Raw genomic sequence first — 20875 nt, forward strand, 5'->3', positions numbered from 1 at the left:
ACAATATCATGATATAGTTTTTTAGTCTTTAATGTCCTTTGGTACTATAGTACGCGCTTAGACATATTGTTCAAAAGATTTATTATCTTTTTATGTATCAATAAGGAATTAAATAATATTAGTAATAGAAGATAGAAATAGATAGAAGTAATCATCGAGGTATCGTCTTGAATTTTGTAAAAATAAAATTACCAACTGTCTTTTTGGGGCTCATTACATAAATTTATGTATTATTATTAGTATCAATGGCAAAAAGGAAGAAGGTTTCAATGGGTTTGTTGGAAAGCTTTTCGTCTGGCTTTTAGTCAATTGTGGATGATTTTGTGACGGCATCTTTAAACCTCTTGTTAGCTTCTTCAACTGGCTGGGGTTGATTCTCAGGGACGTTTTTGTTTTGAACCTTGCCGAAGGTCCTACTAATTTTGCCAAATTCTTTACGTCCAGACTCTAAGGATTGCTTCAAAAAATCCTTGATGGTTGTCGAAATCAGATTGACGTTTATAAAACCATACCCGAAGAATTATCTAGAAGGCAAACAAAGTTACGTAATTTATTGTATACGTCAAAACGACAGTAAGCGATGTGACATTGCAAAGCGTAAAATGGCACCAAACACGCTAAGGAAAAAGATTAAAAAATTTCGACCAACTAGAATTCCTAGATATTTGCCTGGGCAGGTTACTAAAGATGTACTTGAAGCCGACTTAAAAATGTTCAATGACTTCAGGAGGAAGGTAGGAAAATAGTGACTTTAATATAACTATAATATTCCAATTACATTTCCTTTCATCTTCTTTCCTTGATATTAATTATTTATTCTTTCATTTCATATTCTAAATATTTCGTTAATATACAAACACCTTCTGCCGTGATTTTATTTTTTAAATAGTATGGTAATTATGTCCATTCTGGTATGATTAATTGATAATCCTTGGTGTATTTGGAGTTTCTGAATTATACGTCCCAAATTTGTCTTCAAAAGTTTTTATAAATTTATTTTCTGTTTTTCCAAATCTTTTTCTTGCTTTCCTTAATAAAATTTTTAGTGGTATCTCTTTCTTATTTTATCTTCATACTTTAATGCTGTTCATGATGTTTAAGTAGTTATTTTTCTTCGTTTAATTTCTTAATTCAAAACGTGGTCTAACGCATGTAGATTTAGGTTCAGGGTTAACTTAATATACAGTGTATACTCTTTACAACGTCACTCGATTTAACGACAAACTCCTTAAAACGTCGAAATTGTTTGACTTTGGTTGGTTTATTTTGTTTTCTATACAATAATACACTCTATGTAGCGTCACGCTCACTCTATTTAACGACAATACGGCAGTATAAACCTTTAGCGGTTTTGGTATGTTTAATAAATAAAAAACATAAATAAAACACTAATATATAACAATAAAGCCAATAATGTCACAAAAAATATAGAAAAACAATGAAAATATAGCAGACAGTTTATATAAAACAATGTTGTAGACTTGAATATTGGCAAGAGAGTGGTTAGTGCGTATAGAAATTTAGGGGCACATATACAGCTGAATTTTTAGTAAAAAGGGGTAGAATATTCAAGAAGGAAAAGTACGGACAGTAAAGTTGAAAGTTTTGAGCACTAAAGGTGAACAATATAGAATTTTAGGAAAAGCAATTAAGGGAAAGTCAAGCTATTAGTAAGGGGTGCATGCAGTTATAGATGAAGATGAAATTCTAGGTAAAGGCTAACGATATTAGAACAATAGAATCTAAAGTAGAAAGAGGAGACTGTGATAAATATTGATTAAAAATTAAAAGGAATACTCACCCCTAATTACCACAAATAATTGTATTTGAGCGGACACGTGTTTCGCCCACTTCATACGTGGGCATTATCAACTTGAGACTGAGCTAGAATCTAGGTAAAAAGGAAACATGCACAAGATAAGAAGTGGTAAGTCTACAATTAGATTTAGAAGAATATTTACAAAACAACAATAATATTAAAATAAACAACAAAAACTAATNTTATAAATCATTGAGCAGTACTTTCTAAGTTGCCGAAATAGATAAGAACTGCAGCTGTGTACGTTGTTGAAGAAGACGATCCTGTCCCTCCACCAAGCATCAAACAAGCACTTGGTGCAGCGAAACTATTAGAAAAATACTTTTTATATAATCAAGTTGATCCAGTAGTATCTCAAGATATGAGACATAAGAAAATACAGTAACAGTAAAAAACATCAGACGAAGATAACAGACTAAACTCAATGTATGAATAGTAATGTTCCCTTGTACTGTACATATTAATGTAGAATAGTAAAATAACATTTTTTGTTTCTCTCCATTTAACGACCACTCTCTATAACGCCGAAAAATGCTCAGTTCGTTAAGTGTCGTTTTATAGAGTTTACATTGTAATTGAATTGTAACCTTTTCGTTCGCTCCCTTCATACTCAAATTTTGCTCATCATTACACTTTCGACTAATATTTCTGAAAGAAACATTTTCTTTTTCCAATCTTGAAGTTTTTCAGTGCTACTCCATATTTTTCTTATACATATATTCATTTTCCTTGCAATATGTTTGACATGCTTTTATCGCTGTCAATTTTATGGATAAATCATAGGTACTAAACTTTATCACTTCTTCTTTTATGAATTTATCTCTTTAAGTTTGATAAAAGTAAGTTAAAAAGTGCTGTACTGAGCTGGCGCCGCTGCCTTATTCCTTGATTGGTGTTTGTTTTGTCCAATAGTTTTTCGTTGATATTGATCATTGCTACACTTTCCTCATTTAATATAGGTAACTACCTCATCTAGTCTTCTTGGAAGGGTTTTGCTCATTCCTGTTTTGGCTATCAGACTCTACAGTTTTTCGCTTTTTAACCTATCGAAAGCTCCCTTCAACACAAAAAAGAATATCTTTTTTTTTGCAAAATTTTCCTATATTGCCATTTTTACTGCATACAATGTCTAATGAGTATTCCCGAATATTTGAATGGTAACATCTGGAGGCACTGTAGAGTGTATTTCGTAGTAACTCCACACCGTAAGGGAGTGCACCCCAGTTAATGAGCCAGCAATGATTGAGAACCCCCCGGTAGGTTGGCGGTCGCGTTATCTTATTGGCAGCATGTGAAGAAACACACGTACCTACTCGTGACCTTCAAAACAGCTGGTACGCAGATAGGCCAATTAAACGTTACGTTGATTGAGTTCTAGTTTGCAACTCAGTAGTTACCGTTCGATTGGCAAAGTTACTGCTATTACCACAAAATATAAAATAAGTTTATTTCGAAAATATTAACTAAAAACCAATATATTCCCACATTTTCTGGACAGGCAGGTACTGCATGCTGATACTATTATCGCTGCTGTACAACGCCTGCTTGACACAGGAAGAGTGGTACTGCACCAAGAGGATGAAGATGACTGGACTAAATCGTTTTGCGAATAATAAAAGACGATCCCGGTTTGAATATCAGAGTCATTGCACGGGAAATAGGTATTCCGCGTGATACGATATGAAATAACCGACAGTATAATTCCACAGCAGCATGTATCGACGCCGCTTTACATAATCACGTTAAGTAATTCAGATCACTATTGCCGGAGCAGTTGGGGTTTTCGGTAAGGTCGTTACCCTCATGTTTATGTATATCACTGGGTGGTGAAAAATGACTTATTCTATCTCTTTTGCCTCCCTTAATTTTTCCGGAGTACTGATCAGACAAAGCGTACATCCTGTATGTAACGTTCTTTTTCGTTTTCTATATCTTGCCATTACATTTAAAATATTTCACTCTTCTGATTTTTTTATAGTATTTTTCCAAGGATTTCTGAATAGATTTTGTAACCTGTGTTGATTAAAGCAATTTCTCTGAAATTATTAGTTTCTCTTTCAGCTGCGCCGTTCATATATTTATCGAAATACTCTTTCCATTCATGCATTCTTGTATCTTCATAAACCGTTTGTTTTCTTTCTGTTTGTTTACTTTCTGTCAATTTTTTTTTCTCGTTATGCCTGCTTTGACTTTTTTCCACTCACTCTTTTTGTATTTCACTTTTTTGCTTTTACGTTGCTTCTCTAGTATCCTTGTTTCCTCATTTGTTCTTTTTCATATCTGTCCTTAGTTTTAATTATAAGGGCCTATAGTCTAATGTTGTTCTTTATCCTAGTTTTGTTTCTTGCACTGCACCTTCTACTCCTTTATTAATTACTACTTAGTCAATTGTTGATCTCCTTGCTGCACCCAAGTATGTGTATTGTACTTCCCTTTTTCTTCTCTTTCAACATTTCCATCTAAAGCTCTTATTGCGTTGTTCTTAACCTACTTTATTATGATTACGTATAATTCCATCTTCACTGAAACTTGCTTTTTAAATCTTCCTCACCTTCCCACTGGCCATTCCACTTTTAGTTGCAGTTCTTCTAGCATTGAAATGATTTCCTTTAATTACTTTGCGTTTTTCTTGTTGGGTTCGTAATTTGTTTAACAGTCATTACCGTTCTTTCCTTTTTTTTTCTGTTAGTAAGTTGGTTTAAAGTTTGCGGATAACTGAATTGTTGGTAGCTTTTGTATTTGTATGCTACTTACGTCAAATGTTCACTATATTTTCCATCTTCTTACTACTTCTATGCTAAAAAATCCCGCTATGTTCTAAATTATTATTGTTAATGCGCCTTCCAAGTCAAATCATTGTTTATATATATATATCTGATTTCTCTTGTTTGACCAATGTTTTCAGATATTTTATGTAGAAAGCAAAATAGATACTAAACCTCCTCCTATGAATCCTTATCGATTTATAAAGGCAGACAGGCTGCTCGCTGATGCAAATAAACTTTTTGAAATTGACAAAAGAAACAAACAGCTCCTTAGAAACATTAATTTGATTAACAGACATGGTGTAAGTCTCAGTAATTTATGTTTGAAAATTTACAACATCAACTCATATTATTATTTTAGGGTAGGGTTGATTCCTTTAATCCAAACGCTTACACAAGACAATCAAAATGGAGAGCCCAGGAATTGAAAATGCGAGAAATAACAAAACACAATAAAAAGATTTATGTTTCAATTCTTTCAGCTGTAAGTATAGTTTGACTTACGTACTTCTAATATGACGCTTTTTGACATTTTCATTAATTTTGATTTTCAATGAAATCTTACAAAAGGTCCATTTAAATTCGAAGTGGTAAGTATTCTGTCGAAACTGCCAGATGAAGATCGCGATTTCGATCTTCTTGGATCCCATCAGCGCACTAGAGACAGTTTCGACAGAACACAGACTAACTCTAAGTGCTGCCTTAACACAGCGCGTTTTATGAAATCTTACAAATAGCACGGTAAACGTCATCTGTAGTACAATTCTAAAAAAGTCAAATTGAAAAATAAATGCATGCATACCTTTCATAAAGCATTTAAATTGTCCACCCCTAGCTTCGATACAAAAATTGTTAGATGTAATTGTATTGTATTGCTAATGTCAATTCTTAGTTTTCACTGAAAGTAGACGACATGTATACCAATTCCTTTGCATAGCCCCAGAAATGAAAACAGATACCGTCGAGGAAATATTCTGTTTAAATGCTGTCGTGCCTAATGTATATAAGGTGTAACAAAAAGTGCTGAGCTTTGGAGAGTATAAACTAGATACAATAACTGTTGAACAGCTTTGTTAATGGGCAAAATATTTTTTTAAGAAAATCAATAATTTACAATCCGAAGCCGGTCCTTTGCATGAATTCAATAGTAGTTGTCTATCGAATAACGTAGTACAAACAAGATGAATTTGTATCGCACCAACAGTGATTGTTGTGAAAATTCAGACTTTTGTTCAGTGTGAAGCATACTCATCCGTAAACAATACTCTATGAAAAAAATAGGCTGTGCAGCACTTTTCTTTCGAATGCACGGACACAAATCCACTCGCGGCTGAAAATTAGTTTCAAGCAAGGCTTGCACCCGCTGCAAATGATATGGCTGTAGCAACTGTTTCTTTAGAATTTGCCACATTGTCACATGAAAGGATTGCCTTCTTGGAAATGGAGGATTTTGCCTCTACTACAGTAATACGGTTCAAATCCTTAAATAACTGTCATGTCACATTATTATAACAACTGTTCTACAGTGACTGATATGTACTAATGGTTGATGTTGTATTGCTGAATTAGTTTATTGAACTGCACATGGACTGTCTCCTACAAGGTTTAAACATTATTAATAGGCTATTAGAGGTTGGCTGTTAACATAAACTTCTTGATGGTAATCACCAGCTGATTGAGTGTACCGTTGCGGGACATATTTCCTTACTAGGGCCAGAATTGAATTCATCTGTACTTTCAACTACATTTTTCTCAGAAATGATGAACTGCCGGACATGAAACATTATATAATATATATATAGTTGTTGCTATAGTGTATTTTGGCTAGCGTTTCTCAAGCGATCTTCCTCAATAAGCTGTACTTAAAAAATCGCCGTTTCATAAGCTTACGACATCTTACTAGATCTTCACCTTTCATTGGACGCAAGGCTCTGACTAACGTCGTTAGACGCACGGAGGACAGTTTTCTTCGGCATCAATTTTTGAATATTTTTGTAAAAATAGAAATTGATAATCAATTTATTAACAAAATAAAAACAATTCTAACAATACCACAAGTCAAGCAAAAACGTTACAGCAAATATATAGCAGTACTACACGCTTCAAAACAGTTTTCACAAAAATATTTGAGGTGGCCACCGCAGGTCCAATTTTTACACGACACGCACCATCACTTAGTCGTTATATTCATTGATCTACCGCACTCGCAGTATCTCTCTTGTGATCCAGTATTTTCTTCTTGTGACGTTGGCACATTCTGAACACCTACTATAATTGGATTTTCGATCATCGTTCTTTTGTGGTTTGATAAGTTTCCGACTGTCTCCAAAAAACTCGCTCTTTTTTTTGAACTTTTGATTAATTTTCAGATATTGATGCTTGTGCTGGTAATTGGCATTTATTGTAGACAAAATATTAAGCAGGTCTATCGTGGAAAAGTACCATCTACCATAGGAACTAAACATTAATTATACGGGTTATAGTATTAAATAATAGCACGTACCATGTACCATAGGATCTGTACATTAATTATACGGGTTATATTATTAAATAATAGCACCTATCATTTAAAGAGCTTTTAATAAATATGGTTACTGAACAGGACCATAGGTATTGGGAAAACAAAATTGAAAAACGAATTATACTATTGTTGATTCACGATGTTTCGCCTATATTTCCTGAGACTTTATCAAGCTCTCAGCTTCTCTAACTAATTAACAATGATCTAATTGGTTTTTCAATTTTGTTTTCCCAATACCCATGATCATGTTCAATTATTGCATAAGGGAATTGATTTGATCATGAAAAATATGATTATATTTGACACAATAAAAAATGTCTCACTTTGGGTGGGTTGATTATGTATAGTTGCACTCATATGTGGTAATTTACAAAGTATAAGGTATCCGCGGGTATTAAGGCCTGTCGGGCAAAAAGGCCTAAGTAATAAAAAACGTACGAAATACAGTAATTGACGATTAAGGTTACACACACAAGTTCAGAGCGTATAAAAGTCACGCGGCACGAATTATAAAAATTGGCTCCAGTAAAACGTAAGTTATTTTGAAAATATCATATTTACAAACCTGTATTGACTATCCGTTTATTAATTAATGTATGCTTGTCCCTAGGTTATCGTATTAAAGGACTTGTAGTTATAAAATTTTTATTATTATTTTTTTCTGTAACCACGTGGTTGGCGGATATTAAAAGGCCTATAAAATTTTACTATAGGCCTTATTATACTCCTATTTCTTTAAACTGCTGTATAAGTAGGAACGTGTTTTTAAAATGTTTGTTGGTGGGTAGTATGTACGTAGTTATACATTTTCATCACAAAAACAAGTGAGTTGGTACTGCCATGCCTGCAAAGAAGATAGAATGGACGATGCAATGAGGCAATGCTCGCGATGCTCCAAGTGGTACTACGAAGAGTGTGTCGGTTTGACTGCAGAATATATTGACTTTCAGTGTCCTGATGGATGCGAATAAAGGCAATTTATTTAATTTTCTAAAACCACTATGCTTCCTATTGTTTTATGTTAATGATTATTGATCTCAAGAATACCAATTTACGTAGTATAAGTTTATTTTTGGATAGTTAAAAGTGTAGGCCTTTTTACCCTACCCTAGTATAATAAGGCCAACAGACTGCGTTTTTAATAAAGTTATATATTGTTCTGGTTTTAAGCAAGAGAAACTATTTTTGGTTTAAACGCTGTAGTAATTTAAGTACATGACTGATTATTACTAAAACTTGTTGAATATGTTGGATATTTTTCATTTTATTACAAATTTCCCTTAGCTAGGCCTTAATACCCTCAGGTACTTTACTTTGTTATAATAATAATTTATATTTGAACACGTAGTTCTGCTCTCTATATTTTCTTGTAGTGCGTTAAGTTAGCGCGTAAGCACACGATTAGTTGAAAGTCGAGTAAGGGTGTTAAAATAAGAACTCCACGAAGTTGATTGTTGTTTTTGATCGACGTTTGGGGGACTTAACATAAACCTCATCAGGCTCATTTTATTGAAAAAAAAACATGAAATTTATATTGTAAAATTGCATTATTATTTCGTCTAACTAAGATTTTGTAAAGATATAATTGTAAATTACTTAGCTAACTTTTCTTAAAAGTCAGATACGTTTTCTTATGACTCAACAACTTTTCCATATTCTCTAAATTGTATTCTTTTCCAGACAGACCGTCACTTTTCCTTTATTTGATAGAGTAAACAAAATGTCTTTCTTTTCATCGTGAAAGGTTTTTTATATTTTACATTGTTAATATAACATTACGTTAATAATATTCATTGGGACGTAGGTGTCTGACAGCTTGATTTTTTTTGTTGTTATTTTACTTTTATCTTCATCATTCTGTTAGCTGTACTTATTTTTTATTTTTTTAATGTTATAAACTACGAGGGTGGATTGATAAGTTTCCGGCCTGACCAAGAAAAACAAGGTTTTTAAAAATTTTTTTTTTTTATTTCTCAACATAATCTCCTCCAAGGCTGATACATTTCTCATAGCGGTGTTCCAGTCTATTAATGCCATCTCTATAGACTGATTCGTCAAGCTCCTCAAAATAACCATTTACAGCTTCGATTACTTCTTCATTGTCCGCAAATCTCTTACCGCCAAGCCATTTTTTGAGATTAGGGAACAGAAAATAGTCACTCGGGGCTAGGTCTGGAGAGTAAGGAGGGTGCGGCATCAATTCAAACTTTAGATCGTTGATTTTAGCCGTCGCAACGATTGACGTGTGCGCTGGTGCGTTATCGTGATGAAACAAGATTTTTTTCTTCGCCAGATGAGGTCGTTTAATTTTCACCTCGTGGCTCAAACGTTGCAATAAGTCTGCGTAGTATTGACCAGTGATAGTATTACCCTTTGCAAGGTAATCAATGTATATAATACCTCTTGCATCCCAAAAAACAGTAGCCATAACCTTGTTCGCCGAAAAAATTGTTTTTGCCTTCTTTGGAGTTGGTTCCCCTGGTCCAATCCACTGTTTAGACTGTTCTTTGGTTTCAGGAGTGTAGTGGTGGACCCACGTTTCGTCAACGGTTACGAATCGACGCAAAAATTCGCTTGGATTACGCTTATACAATGACAAATTTGCGGTAGAAATGTTTTTTCGAATCAATTTTTGGTCGACTGTTAGCAAACGCGGCACCCATCTTGCACAGAGCTTTTCCATATGCAAATGTTGGTGCAAAATATGTTGCACACGTTCATATGACATCTTACAGGTCTCAGCTATCTCACGCACTTTCAATCTGCGGTCTCCCAGCACTATTTGATGAATTTTTTCGATCATATCTGGAGTTGTGACCTCAACGGGGCGTCCTGAGCGAGGCCCATCAGAGGTGCTCACACGACCCTTTTTAAACTCGGAAACCCACTGCTTAACGGTTGAATATGACGGGGAGGATGTCCCCAGTGTTGAGTCCATCTCTTTTTTAATTTCCTTCGGCGTTAACCCCTTCAAATAAAAGTATTTGATGACAGCACGATTTTCCTGCTTTTCCATTTTTACGAAAACCACAGAGGCGTCTTGTTCAGCGTGCTGTCAAACCTACACTAGCAAGGAGATCGGGCTGAAACTAGGATGGTACTATAGAATGTCACCTCAAGGTAGGCCTAGTGGCGTCATCTCTTGGTTAGGCCGGAAACTTATCAATCCACCCTCGTATATTTTGTTTCGCCCATGTTTCTGCTTCTATTGAAAATTTGGCCCTAAAGTCGTATGTGAAATAATTATCGTTCCTGCTGCTTTTGATGTATCTTTTATAAGCTATCATAAAACTTTTAACAAAATTATTATTAGGATATACATTATTGTCGATTCTGATCTTCAGTTAATTTAAAGAAAAAGGATGAACGCGTTATTTTTAAGTCTCTTATGTATGTGTCTTAGTAAGAAGTCCTGTTCTCTACAGCTTTTCAAAAAATATTTAAATATCTTCTGTATAATTCTTTTAAATTAGTTTTTATTATTTTTGTGAGCTTGATGAGATTAGCGTTAAGGCCAACCAAACGTCATTCAAAACAACAATCAATTTCGTGGAATACTAATTTCGACACACCTACTTGGCTCTCGATTGATCACGTGCTTATGCACTAACTTAAAACACTACTTTATTATTTTTGTTTCTTACAAGATAATAAAAAAGTTTTACTGGAAATTTAAATTCAGCAAATATAAATTAAGCCAATCAACATCGTTAATCTTGTAGGAGTCGGACTATAGTGTTAAGAAGATGAATGAATTTTGGAAGTACATGATTGAAAAGTTTCGCTACGTATGTAAAATGCCAGTAACAATTTTTGATAAGATCAGTCACGATCAGATCCTTAGAAGTCAACCATCTATAAGTGGTGGATTGGAAGCAACAGCTGACCGACCGCTGTAAGCTCTTACACGTAGTTTATTTTTAATTTCGTCACATGGTTTACGGTAAATGCTGTTTCTAGGGTCGTAGCCCGGGGTACGTCAAGGGAGGTTGAGCCTGTGCTTGAAAAGGATCTAGCCAATTAACCATATGAAAAACTGCCAAAAGTAGTTTCCATGTTCTTACCTCGTAAATTATTGTTCTTTGTCAGAAGCATCTTTGTACTAAATTTCATACCCCTGCCCTCAAAAATGAGGAAGAATAGGGATGGTAACTCCTAACTTAAAAGTTAGTTGTCTTTAAAACTATCTGGGATATTTTAATTTTATTATCATACTTATCTCAGAAGTAAAAAAAAATAAAATCAAGGTTGCACGTGATTGCTTCATTTGCACGATTTATATTTACATTAATTCGTCAAAATACGAGGTGTGGTTCTTAAGTACCGCTTTGAAATTCCATCGCTGCAACACTTCCGTCAGTGTTTCGCACATTTGGACTGCGTACTGAAATTATGTAGAAAAGTAAATAGAAGTGTTGTTTCTTATGTTAAAGTAAAATTGTGCTAGCTATATATATATTTTGGAATATCACACACACATATATATATACATGTATGTGTGTGTGTGTTATATTCCAAAATTGGAACAGACTTTTTAAAAAAGTTTATTATTACAAAGTACAAACAATACTAGGTCTAATCTTAAGCTAGAATAACTATTCTACTCTATGAACGGCTTTTATAACTTTAGACTATAAATGTAATGTCAGCAAAAGATGTCTTGGTGTATCACGCTATATCTTGCCTTAACACCTCCCCTATTAAGAGAAATTTTTTTTTTTTTTGTTGATAAATTTTTCTATCACTTTGTATCCGGAATGGCTGGTGACACGAATTTTTTTAATAATTTTGGTTTTATTTTTTCGTTCGTTGTTGGTAGTTTTACTGTGAAGAGTTCGCAGCAGCATCTGTAAAAGATACAGATTTGTATGGTTTGATTTGTTCTATGCTGACTAATGCGAAATTTTCCTTATTATTTTTCTTATTAATTTTTACTGCATTTTGTGAAATAATTTCCGTTATTATAATTGGACCTAACCATTTAGATTGACCTTGTTTGTTAATCAGTTGGTTTTTCAAAAAGACTTTATCGTTTACATGGTAATCTCGTAGTGGTTTTTTTATTTTGTTGTCATATTTTTGTTTGAATTTAATTTTAGTTTCAATTTGGTTATTAGATGCCAATTTCTTAAGCTCTTTTTGTTTTGACTGAGTTTCTGTAACATACTGTTCAATTGTCGTTTCGTTAACTATGTCGTCTTTGGGACTATTGAGGTTTCTATGTTTAAATCCGTACAATATTTCAAAAGGGGTCAATTTCGTCGCATAATGGGTTGACGTATTATACGCAAATGTTGCTGAATCTAATAATGCTTTAGGGCCTAATTTATTTTTTTCTTTTGTCGAATAAGTCGAAATTGTATCTTTAAGTGTACTGATTACTCTCTCTACCATACCGTTAGTTTTGGGATGGTAACCTATCGATTTTGTATGTTGAATTCCTAACTCAAATGTTAATTTTTCTAATAATTTATTAACAAATTCTCCGCCATGATCAGTATGTACTCGTTTAGGTAGGCCAAAAGTTGCGATGAAATTTAATAATTTACTTTTAATCGTTTCTGCAGTTTTGTCTTTGATTATATAAGTTTTGAGGAATTTAGTTAATCGATCTTGTATTACTAAAACATATTCTTTTTTTGAAGGTGAGAAATAAATTTCGGCAGTATCTAAATCGATTCTTTCAAAAGGATATATCGGGGTTTCGGTAATTGTTAAAGGAGCTTCGAAACTACGTCTAATTGTTTTATTACTTTGACATTCCAAACAAGAGTTTATATAATTAGTTACATCATCTTTAATTTTGTGCCAGGTAAAGTATTCTTGTATTTTGTTTAGAGTTTCAGTTATTCCCTTGTGTCCAAAAGCAGGTGGATCGTGATGCATTTTGATAATATCTCGTTTTTTTGAAGGATCACCGGAATATTTGTATGTTGTAGAGATTTGAATTTCTAAATTAGGGTCAGTATTTAATTTGTCGCGCAAATAATTTATCATGCGTTCTAATTCTTTACTTGAATCCTTTTCAACAATGAATCTGATCAAATCTTCTTTCTGTATTAAAGTAAGGATTACAAATAAACTTTCAAATAAATCTCTTTGATTAGTGGAGTTGTCGACTATATAAGTTAGATTTGAATCAGATATGGAGGGTTTTAACTCTAGTTTGTCTGATACTCTAGAATTTTCTGTGTCGCGTAAAATGTAATGGCAATATTTTAAATTATTCATCATGATCAAAGCTTCGTAATTATGATTTTTGTCTTGGAATTGTCCTAATACCATTTTTTCGTTTGGATAGTCTCTCTCATCACTCACGTACGAATCGAAATCTATACCTTCTAGTAAATTTTGAATTGAATGACGGGCCATATTAATTTTAATTCGTGATAAGGCGTCAGCGTTCGAATTACATTTTCCCGGTTTATAAACAATTTCGTAGTCGTACTCTTCAAGTTTCAACCTCCAGCGTACTAATCGCGAGCCTGGGTCTTTCACTGAAAATAGCCAAGTTAAGGGGCGATGGTCACAGATGATCGTGAATTTTTTTCCGTATAGGTAAGGCCTGAAGTGTTTAACAGCCCAAACGATGGCCAATAGTTCTCGTTCTATCGTGGAATAGCGGGTTTCCGCGGGGTTTAGGGTTCGACTTGCGTATGCTATCGGTAAACTATTGTTAACAGGACCTTGACTGAGTACAGCACCAATTGCATAGGCGCTAGCATCGGTTGTTAGAATAAAATTTTCATTAAAATTGGGATATTGTAGTATTGGTGCCGAAATTAACTTTTCTTTCAATGTATTGAAAGACACCAATTGTTCATTTTTGAATTCGAATGGGATATCTTTTTTCAATAATGCAGTTAAGGGTTTAGCTAATTTTGCGTAATTTGGAATGAACTTGCGATAATAGCCAGTTAAACCTAAAAAGGATTTGATTTCTTTGGGATTTCTTGGAACAGGGAAATCTTTGACAGCATTAATTTTGTTTGGGTTTGGTTTTATACCTTCTGTAGTGATAATATGGCCTAAAAATTCTGTCTCTTTCCGAAGAAATTCAGATTTTTCTGGTTGAATTTTGAGATTATGTTTCCGAATCCTTTTAAAAACGTTTTTTAATTTCTTACAATGATCCTCAAGCGAGTTTCCAAATACTACAATATCGTCAAGATAAACAAGGCATTGTGTAGGGGTTAAACCAGTCAAAATCGTGTTCATTGCTCTTTGAAAAGTTGCCGGTGCGTTAATTAGACCAAATGGAACCCGAAGCCATTCATAATGACCATTCGGTGTAGAAAAGGCAGTTTTTGCAATGGAGTTTTGATGAACCTCTAGCTGATGATCCAGGGTCGTGAAATGTTTAGCATGTCCGAGATTGTCTAAAATTTCTTCGATATTCGATTATAATAAAAACTATTGCCATAGGTAAATGGAATCTCTATATAAATCGAGGCAGAATTCAATTTTAGTTTTTATTCGTTGGACGATAAATTTTCAACACTGAATACATTTAAAACACTAACGATACAATTTCAGATGGAGATTGGTACGACATAGCTGATCAGCGAATAAGCCGACGACAGTTTCATAATGAGCTGAATAATCCGCTATTTAGCATGCGAATGCAATTTTCAAAATTTTCAGAAAAATAGAAATATCTCCAAAACTACTAATTTTTCAGATAGAGATTATCAAGGACGATCGAAAAAGGGTCGCTGAATTTAAAAATATTCACTCATTAAAAATGTAGCATTCCATTTAAAATAAAATAGTTGATGTCGACTTGCAGTATAACCGGAAGTGATCCACGATTGCAAATATTTTAGTTAGAAAGAGCGTTAGCTTTTAGGTTATTTACCGCATTTTCAAATCTTCAGTGGTACATTAAGTTTAAAACATTTAATGAACGTGTTACGTACAAACGCCAACATATGCTTCATTTTATATGTCATACTAATTTTTATTTTTTTTTTTAATGTTCTATATATTCGAGCTTTGTGTGTTTTTGGTGCTCTTCTGAGAAGGCCGTCATCTGCTGGAGTTGTTGGAGCGAACCGTCTGGAACTGACTTCAACTGACGACTGCCTTTAGTCCAGAACCAGAACACACCAATTCTCCTACCAACCGCGAAAACCTTTATTAATTATTTTTTTGTGTTATTAATGACATAAAAATTTGAAAATTTTACAAACATTATAAATCATTATGCACCATTAAAATTTCATTGAGATGTCTGAAGATAATGATTTTTTAACTTACGAGTTGCAACCACAATGGAGAGGAGTTTGAAATTTGTTTTAAAAATGCTTGTTAAACAACAATAATTTGCGAGATAAAACATTGAAATGTCTTTGGGGCACTTCTCATATACTATAGTTAACCGGCTAGATCCTTTCAAGCCTTCTCTAGCGGCTTGCCGCTAGTCTAACGTTATTAGAAATCAATACCAGAGGAACTGTTTCTTAGGCGCCGTTTTGCCTTGGATAACACAGCTGGCGTTTCCTGAGTTCAACTGACCGAACCAATTCTTGAAGTTTTCAATATAAAAATACGGAGGCAAAATACAATATATTTATTTATTTACTCCAATCGACTATATACAACTAAAAGGGGCAATTAGTAATATTTATATGTTGATATCGAACCTCTGAATAGGTTGATATCCGAGAAATGTTCGTCAATTATTTGTAAGTTCACGATTCTGTTTCTCATTCCACTAAATAGCAATTAGTAATGTTTATATTTATAAATTGCCTTAAAATGATTTTTATTTTCCAAGAAAATGCTAAATGTTAATATCAAAGAAATATTCGCTACTTGAGTACACTGTTCTATTTTTCGGCCCATAGTCCACTACCTTTCATAATTATTATAACCTGCAAGGTCTTATACTAGATATGGGGTAAATACAACCGAATTACTCTAGTATTTCCAGGGATGAATTTCTCTATTGGTGGACTCATAGAAGAATGTGAGATCTGCAATTTGTCGCTGACTTAAAGACTACTCATCCTAAATTGGTCATACACCTCCTCAATGTTCATATTTCTAGTCATATAATACTTCCTATACTTACAAACCCCTTTTGTACTTTTTCCACTCTATCAGATAGAAAATTGATGTGGGGTGGCCATATCGGGCGAACTAAACCTGACTAGAGTTAGACAAGCATGTGGACATTTTTTTTCCTGGCCTGAGTACAATATTCTTGTGATATCAATTTGTTCGCGTGACCAGAGAAGTTTAGTTTATTGTTAGCTACGACTGCACATTTGTTTTCGACGTCCAGACCTCAAGTGCATCCTGATTCAATCTAGCTGGCATAAAATATTTATAATCACATTCTTGAATAAAAAAATCTTCCAATTTCAATTGTTGATGCATAGTTTAGTTAAAACTCAGTAAAAGTGTTTTTCTCTTTAGCATTTTGCATTGCTGCTAGATATATGTTAATAAATCTTGAACGTCCCACAAAAAAATAATTTTTGCTTTGCTTACATTCCCACTTTACTCCGTTATATTCAATAAACGTAACTGTATTAAATAAATATAATAGTATATCAAGCTACTACAGACAGAACACATTTAATCCTCCATTGTGTGAAATAATTCGTCGGATTAGTATAACAAAACTAATAGGATGACTTAAAGACGAATATATTTGATTTATGTAGTGTTTATGTATACTTAGTTGAGCGCATTTAAATTTTTTCCGTATTTAGTATAAATTCCTCAAAAATAGAAGGTGTTGAGTTCATTTAAACATCTCAAAAATTGAAATACCCATCTAGCTCAGGCTTATTTTTCAGTCGGTTTCATACTCATGAACTTTTTGATTTGACCGTACTTTTAATCACGGATTTTTAGGGCGGTACTTGTACGAACTTTTGATTAGATATAGAATTCATCCCCCCTTCGATACATTGCAACGACCAACGCAGCATCCTGAACTATGAAATACGTTGATTGGTGAAACACAGAAAACGCACGTGTAACTATTAGCCTCAGTTCCCTTGTCATTTACTCATTAATTCAAAATACTCTATCATGATCTAATGCTATGTCATAACCCTGTTTAAAGGTACCAGTATTTACAATTATAATCTCAGAAAACGTTTATTATTTGCCCGTTCTTTCAACTATAAGAAATTCTACTTCTATTATGGTTCAACTAAGAGTCAAAAAGTTTACGCCCTCCCTCCGTGCCCTGAGAATTCTAACCACAGTAGTTAGCGAAACTTCGGATAAACTCCCCTATCGGTGTTCAAACTGAAGGAGAAAAAACATTAGATCTTGACCATCAAGCCCGAATATTGTTTCCATAACGTCTACCGCGAATGTCTAACTCTTTTGGCGTTATACTTGAGACGACCAGTAGCCTAATTGTAGCTGTTATTTTATCTAACAAGTAAATCTTAATACAATACTTTTAGATGCTTCCTAGAATTTGAAATTAAAGATTTGATGTACCTTGGAAAGGTAGTGTTTGAGTTGTATTACGACTTTGTCCCCGTTACAGTACAAAACTTTCTGAGTTTATGCAAAGGCGATAATGGTTTAACTTACAAAGGTTCTCCAATTCATAACATTGTAAAATATCAGTGTATTGAAATGGGTGATATAACAAAAGGTAACGGTAAAGGTGGAATGTCTATCTATGGATCCACATATCCGGAAGAAAATTTTGTTCTGAAACATACTAGAGGAGGTAATTATTCTTTAGAAAAGTTATTGATTTCTTCTCCCGTATATAACGGATTTACTTATTGTGAAATCCGCATTTGTTAATTTTTTCCGTTACAGGACACCGAACATTCATTTATACAGAGTGCGGCACAATAACTCCCTTTTTTGAAATGTGCGTTATTCTGGTTGCAGAGGTTGTAGTTAGTCGGAAGTTGTCTCATTCGAGAGACGTGGTTCTACAATTTTGTACCGTGTCTTTCTGTTACCATCATCATCTGAACAGTGAAAACGTGCGTTTGCTGTCGAGGCCTACTCTGATCGCAACCCAGCGCGCCTTCCAAAATCGTTTTAATGTAGCCCCGTTGGGTCCTATCCCTCATCGGAAATCAATTGTCACATGGGTCACTACTTCAGATAAAAAGGGGAGTGTTACAAAACCAAGAACGGCTCGGGCCATCAGAACACTTCAAAACATTGAGATAATGAGAACTTCAGTGTTGCAATCTCCACGGGGTTCTGCGCACAAATTTAGAACAGCTCTTAGACCCTCCGTCCATTTAATGAGGCGAAGTCTTCGCTATGACCTTATCTACCCCCTACAATTTGGTGGTTGCACAGGAACTCTCAAAAGACTTCAATTTTCGAAGGAAAACATGTGATGAAGCCCATTTTCACTGAAATGGAAACTTCAACAAGCATAATATGCGCTACTAGGCTAATTCTAGAGAATCAAAGGCTTTTACATTCACCTAAAGTAAAAATATAGTGTGCAATTTCCTAAGTCAGGATTATTGGTTCATTTTTTTTATCAAAGAAAATGATGTCACAGTGACAATAAATATCAACCGATATGTAAATATGCTGGAAGATTTTCTTTCCATGGCTTGATGAATTATGGGGTATTTGGTTCCAACAGGACGGAGTAACGGCTCACACTTCAAGGGCATCAGTGGCCGTTTTGAGGAAACACTTCCCGGAACACGCCATTTCAAGAAGAAGCAATTTGCAGTGGCTAGCCTGCTCCCCTGATTAGACCCCTTGCGATTTTTAATAAGATTTCCTGAAGGACCCCACAAGACCTGAAAGAATTTGCTAACATACGCGCTACAATGCTGGCAAGAGTCATGACTAATGTTAGAAATCGGCTTATTCGGTGTATCGAAAATGAGTCATCTACCTGACATGATTTTAAAGAACTGTGTAAAACGAAACCTTAGATAGGTAGACATTATAAAAAAAATAGAAAAGTTTTAGTTTCACATAATGTGCTTGAAAAAAGGAAATTATTTTGCCGCACCCTGTATTGTAACCTTGTATTATATAAAAATTTAATCCAGTGTATGAAAAAGAAAAAACATTTGATTAACAGCAGTTCAGACTTAAGGGGTAGTTTAAAGGAGGAAAATAAAGGGGTGGTGGAAATATTGATTTTTTTTTATAGATACTGTTAATCACATTACGTTAGCGTGAAATGTTTTTGTTGCAGGTGTTCTGTCAATGATTCGAATAGGAAAAAACGAAAACAACTCGCAGTTTTCTATAACATTAGACAAAGTGGAAAAGTTTGATGGTAAGAGAGTGGTTTTTGGAAAATCAATAAAAGGAGCTGAAAATCTAATTAAACTACAAGATTTAGGTAGAAGGGTTGGACGTCCATCTTGCAATGTCATCATTTCAAATTGTGGAGAATATTTTAAAATTCGCTGATGGCTATTTATTAGTAATCAATGTTTTCGAAATTATACAAAATATCACATTTTGACCAGATATAACAAATAAATTATAACCGCTTAGATTTTCTGTCCCTGTTCTTAAATTTTTCAGTTGCTTAGTCTTACTACCGTTGGGTAGTAGGGTTATTTATGTATGTTTAATAATTTAGTGTTCTCACGGAAGTTATTCTCGTTAATAGTTTAATAATTTGTTTTTGTATTTCACACCATTTATCGGGTTTCTCTAAGCATCCATTTGATGGCCCTCAGCTATATTCACTATTGAGGAATGGCGTGGTTTATAACTGTCATCACTGGATTGTGTACGTTTTTTTCTCGTTAATTTTTATTTTAATTAATTTACTTGAGAATTGCTGAATTTCTTAATAACGCTACTGAATGATGATTTTAATCAAAATTATATAATATTAAGTTATGTGGCAACCCGCAACTTGCCACAGTACCTTTATTCTAAATTGATTTCTTTTCGGCATGTTCATAGTAAAATGAAGCAATTACAACGACCAAAACGTTTATTAAAAATAACTTAAAAAAATAAAACTGAAGATAAAAAATCTTCAACGAGCACAAGAATACAATTCTAAACAAGGCAGAATACAGAAAATCAAATAAAATAAACCAGTCTATCCACTTACGCGTCTCTCCTAACACTAGCACACTACCTGGGACACGCCTGGCTGCATGCGCTCTTATAATAAAATTAAATAGAAATTCAATTTACTCACTCACCTCCATTTGTTTCTACTGTGAGCCAATCTTTGTATTTCTTGAGAACTCATGCAACCTACCTCTACACCCCTCTTATGTTTCTGCTTGTAATATTCTTGCAACTAATCTTACATTTTGGAGAAAGTGCCCTGCTAACATAACCCGTCCGTTTCTTGTAATTGACTTCCATAATACCCATTGGTCTCCTACTCTTTTCAATACCTTCTCATTTTTAAACTTTTATATCCTACGATATGTACGATCAATCCTCGCTCAACTTCTCTTTGCCTCACGATACAGCAACTTGCATTAATGCAATTCAGGGTTGAACTACAAAGACCTTAATAACGTCTCAATGGATTTAATGTGTTTTTTGGTTTTGTTTTTACTACGTAAATTAAAATGAACGCACCGACATCACAAAGATTTGGAATCTTTCCAAGTTTGATTGTACAATATAAATTAACAAAGATGGTCTATGTGTATGATATGGATCGGAATGGGTAATTTTGAGATGGGGTTTAGCTTTTCCGGATATTTTCGTAAAATACAATTTAGACAGTTTCTTACTAATTTCTTAATGAATCGATAAATGTCTTCCATTTAATAATTTTGAGACAATAATGCATGTCTTATCATATTC

The 20875-nt window shown here is 33.9% G+C and overlaps 1 protein-coding gene across 2 annotated transcripts; it reads left to right on the forward strand.

Moving 5' to 3' along the window:
- The first annotated feature begins 256 nt into the window (after positions 1 to 256).
- LOC108742990 (problable inactive peptidyl-prolyl cis-trans isomerase-like 6) lies at positions 257 to 19584 on the forward strand. 2 transcript variants are annotated; one of them, XM_018478379.1, is made up of 6 exons: positions 257 to 734; positions 4725 to 4886; positions 4946 to 5068; positions 10828 to 11000; positions 17539 to 17813; positions 19278 to 19584. In XM_018478379.1, exons 1-6 carry the CDS (start codon positions 474 to 476, stop codon positions 19496 to 19498), a joined length of 1215 nt encoding a protein of 404 aa, XP_018333881.1. In that variant the 5' UTR covers positions 257 to 473; the 3' UTR covers positions 19499 to 19584. The 2 variants fall into 2 exon arrangements, with proteins under 2 accessions (XP_018333881.1, XP_018333882.1); XM_018478380.1 differs by lacking the exons at positions 17539 to 17813; positions 19278 to 19584 and adding an exon at positions 11066 to 11221.
- Positions 19585 to 20875: the final 1291 nt, after the last annotated feature.

Source organism: Agrilus planipennis, unplaced genomic scaffold, assembly GCF_000699045.2.
Source record: "Agrilus planipennis isolate EAB-ADULT unplaced genomic scaffold, Apla_2.0 scaffold390, whole genome shotgun sequence".
Taxonomy (NCBI): Eukaryota; Metazoa; Arthropoda; class Insecta; order Coleoptera; family Buprestidae; genus Agrilus; species Agrilus planipennis.

Coding starts and splice junctions, on each gene's coding strand:
- LOC108742990 (XM_018478379.1), top strand. CDS start 474: ATGGTTGTCGAAATCAGATTGACGTTTATAAAACCATACCCGAAGAAT. Junction 11,001..17,538: donor GCAACAGCTGACCGACCGCT/GTAAGCTCTTAC, acceptor CAATACTTTTAG/ATGCTTCCTAGAATTTGAAA. Junction 17,814..19,277: donor TCTGAAACATACTAGAGGAG/GTAATTATTCTT, acceptor TTTTTGTTGCAG/GTGTTCTGTCAATGATTCGA.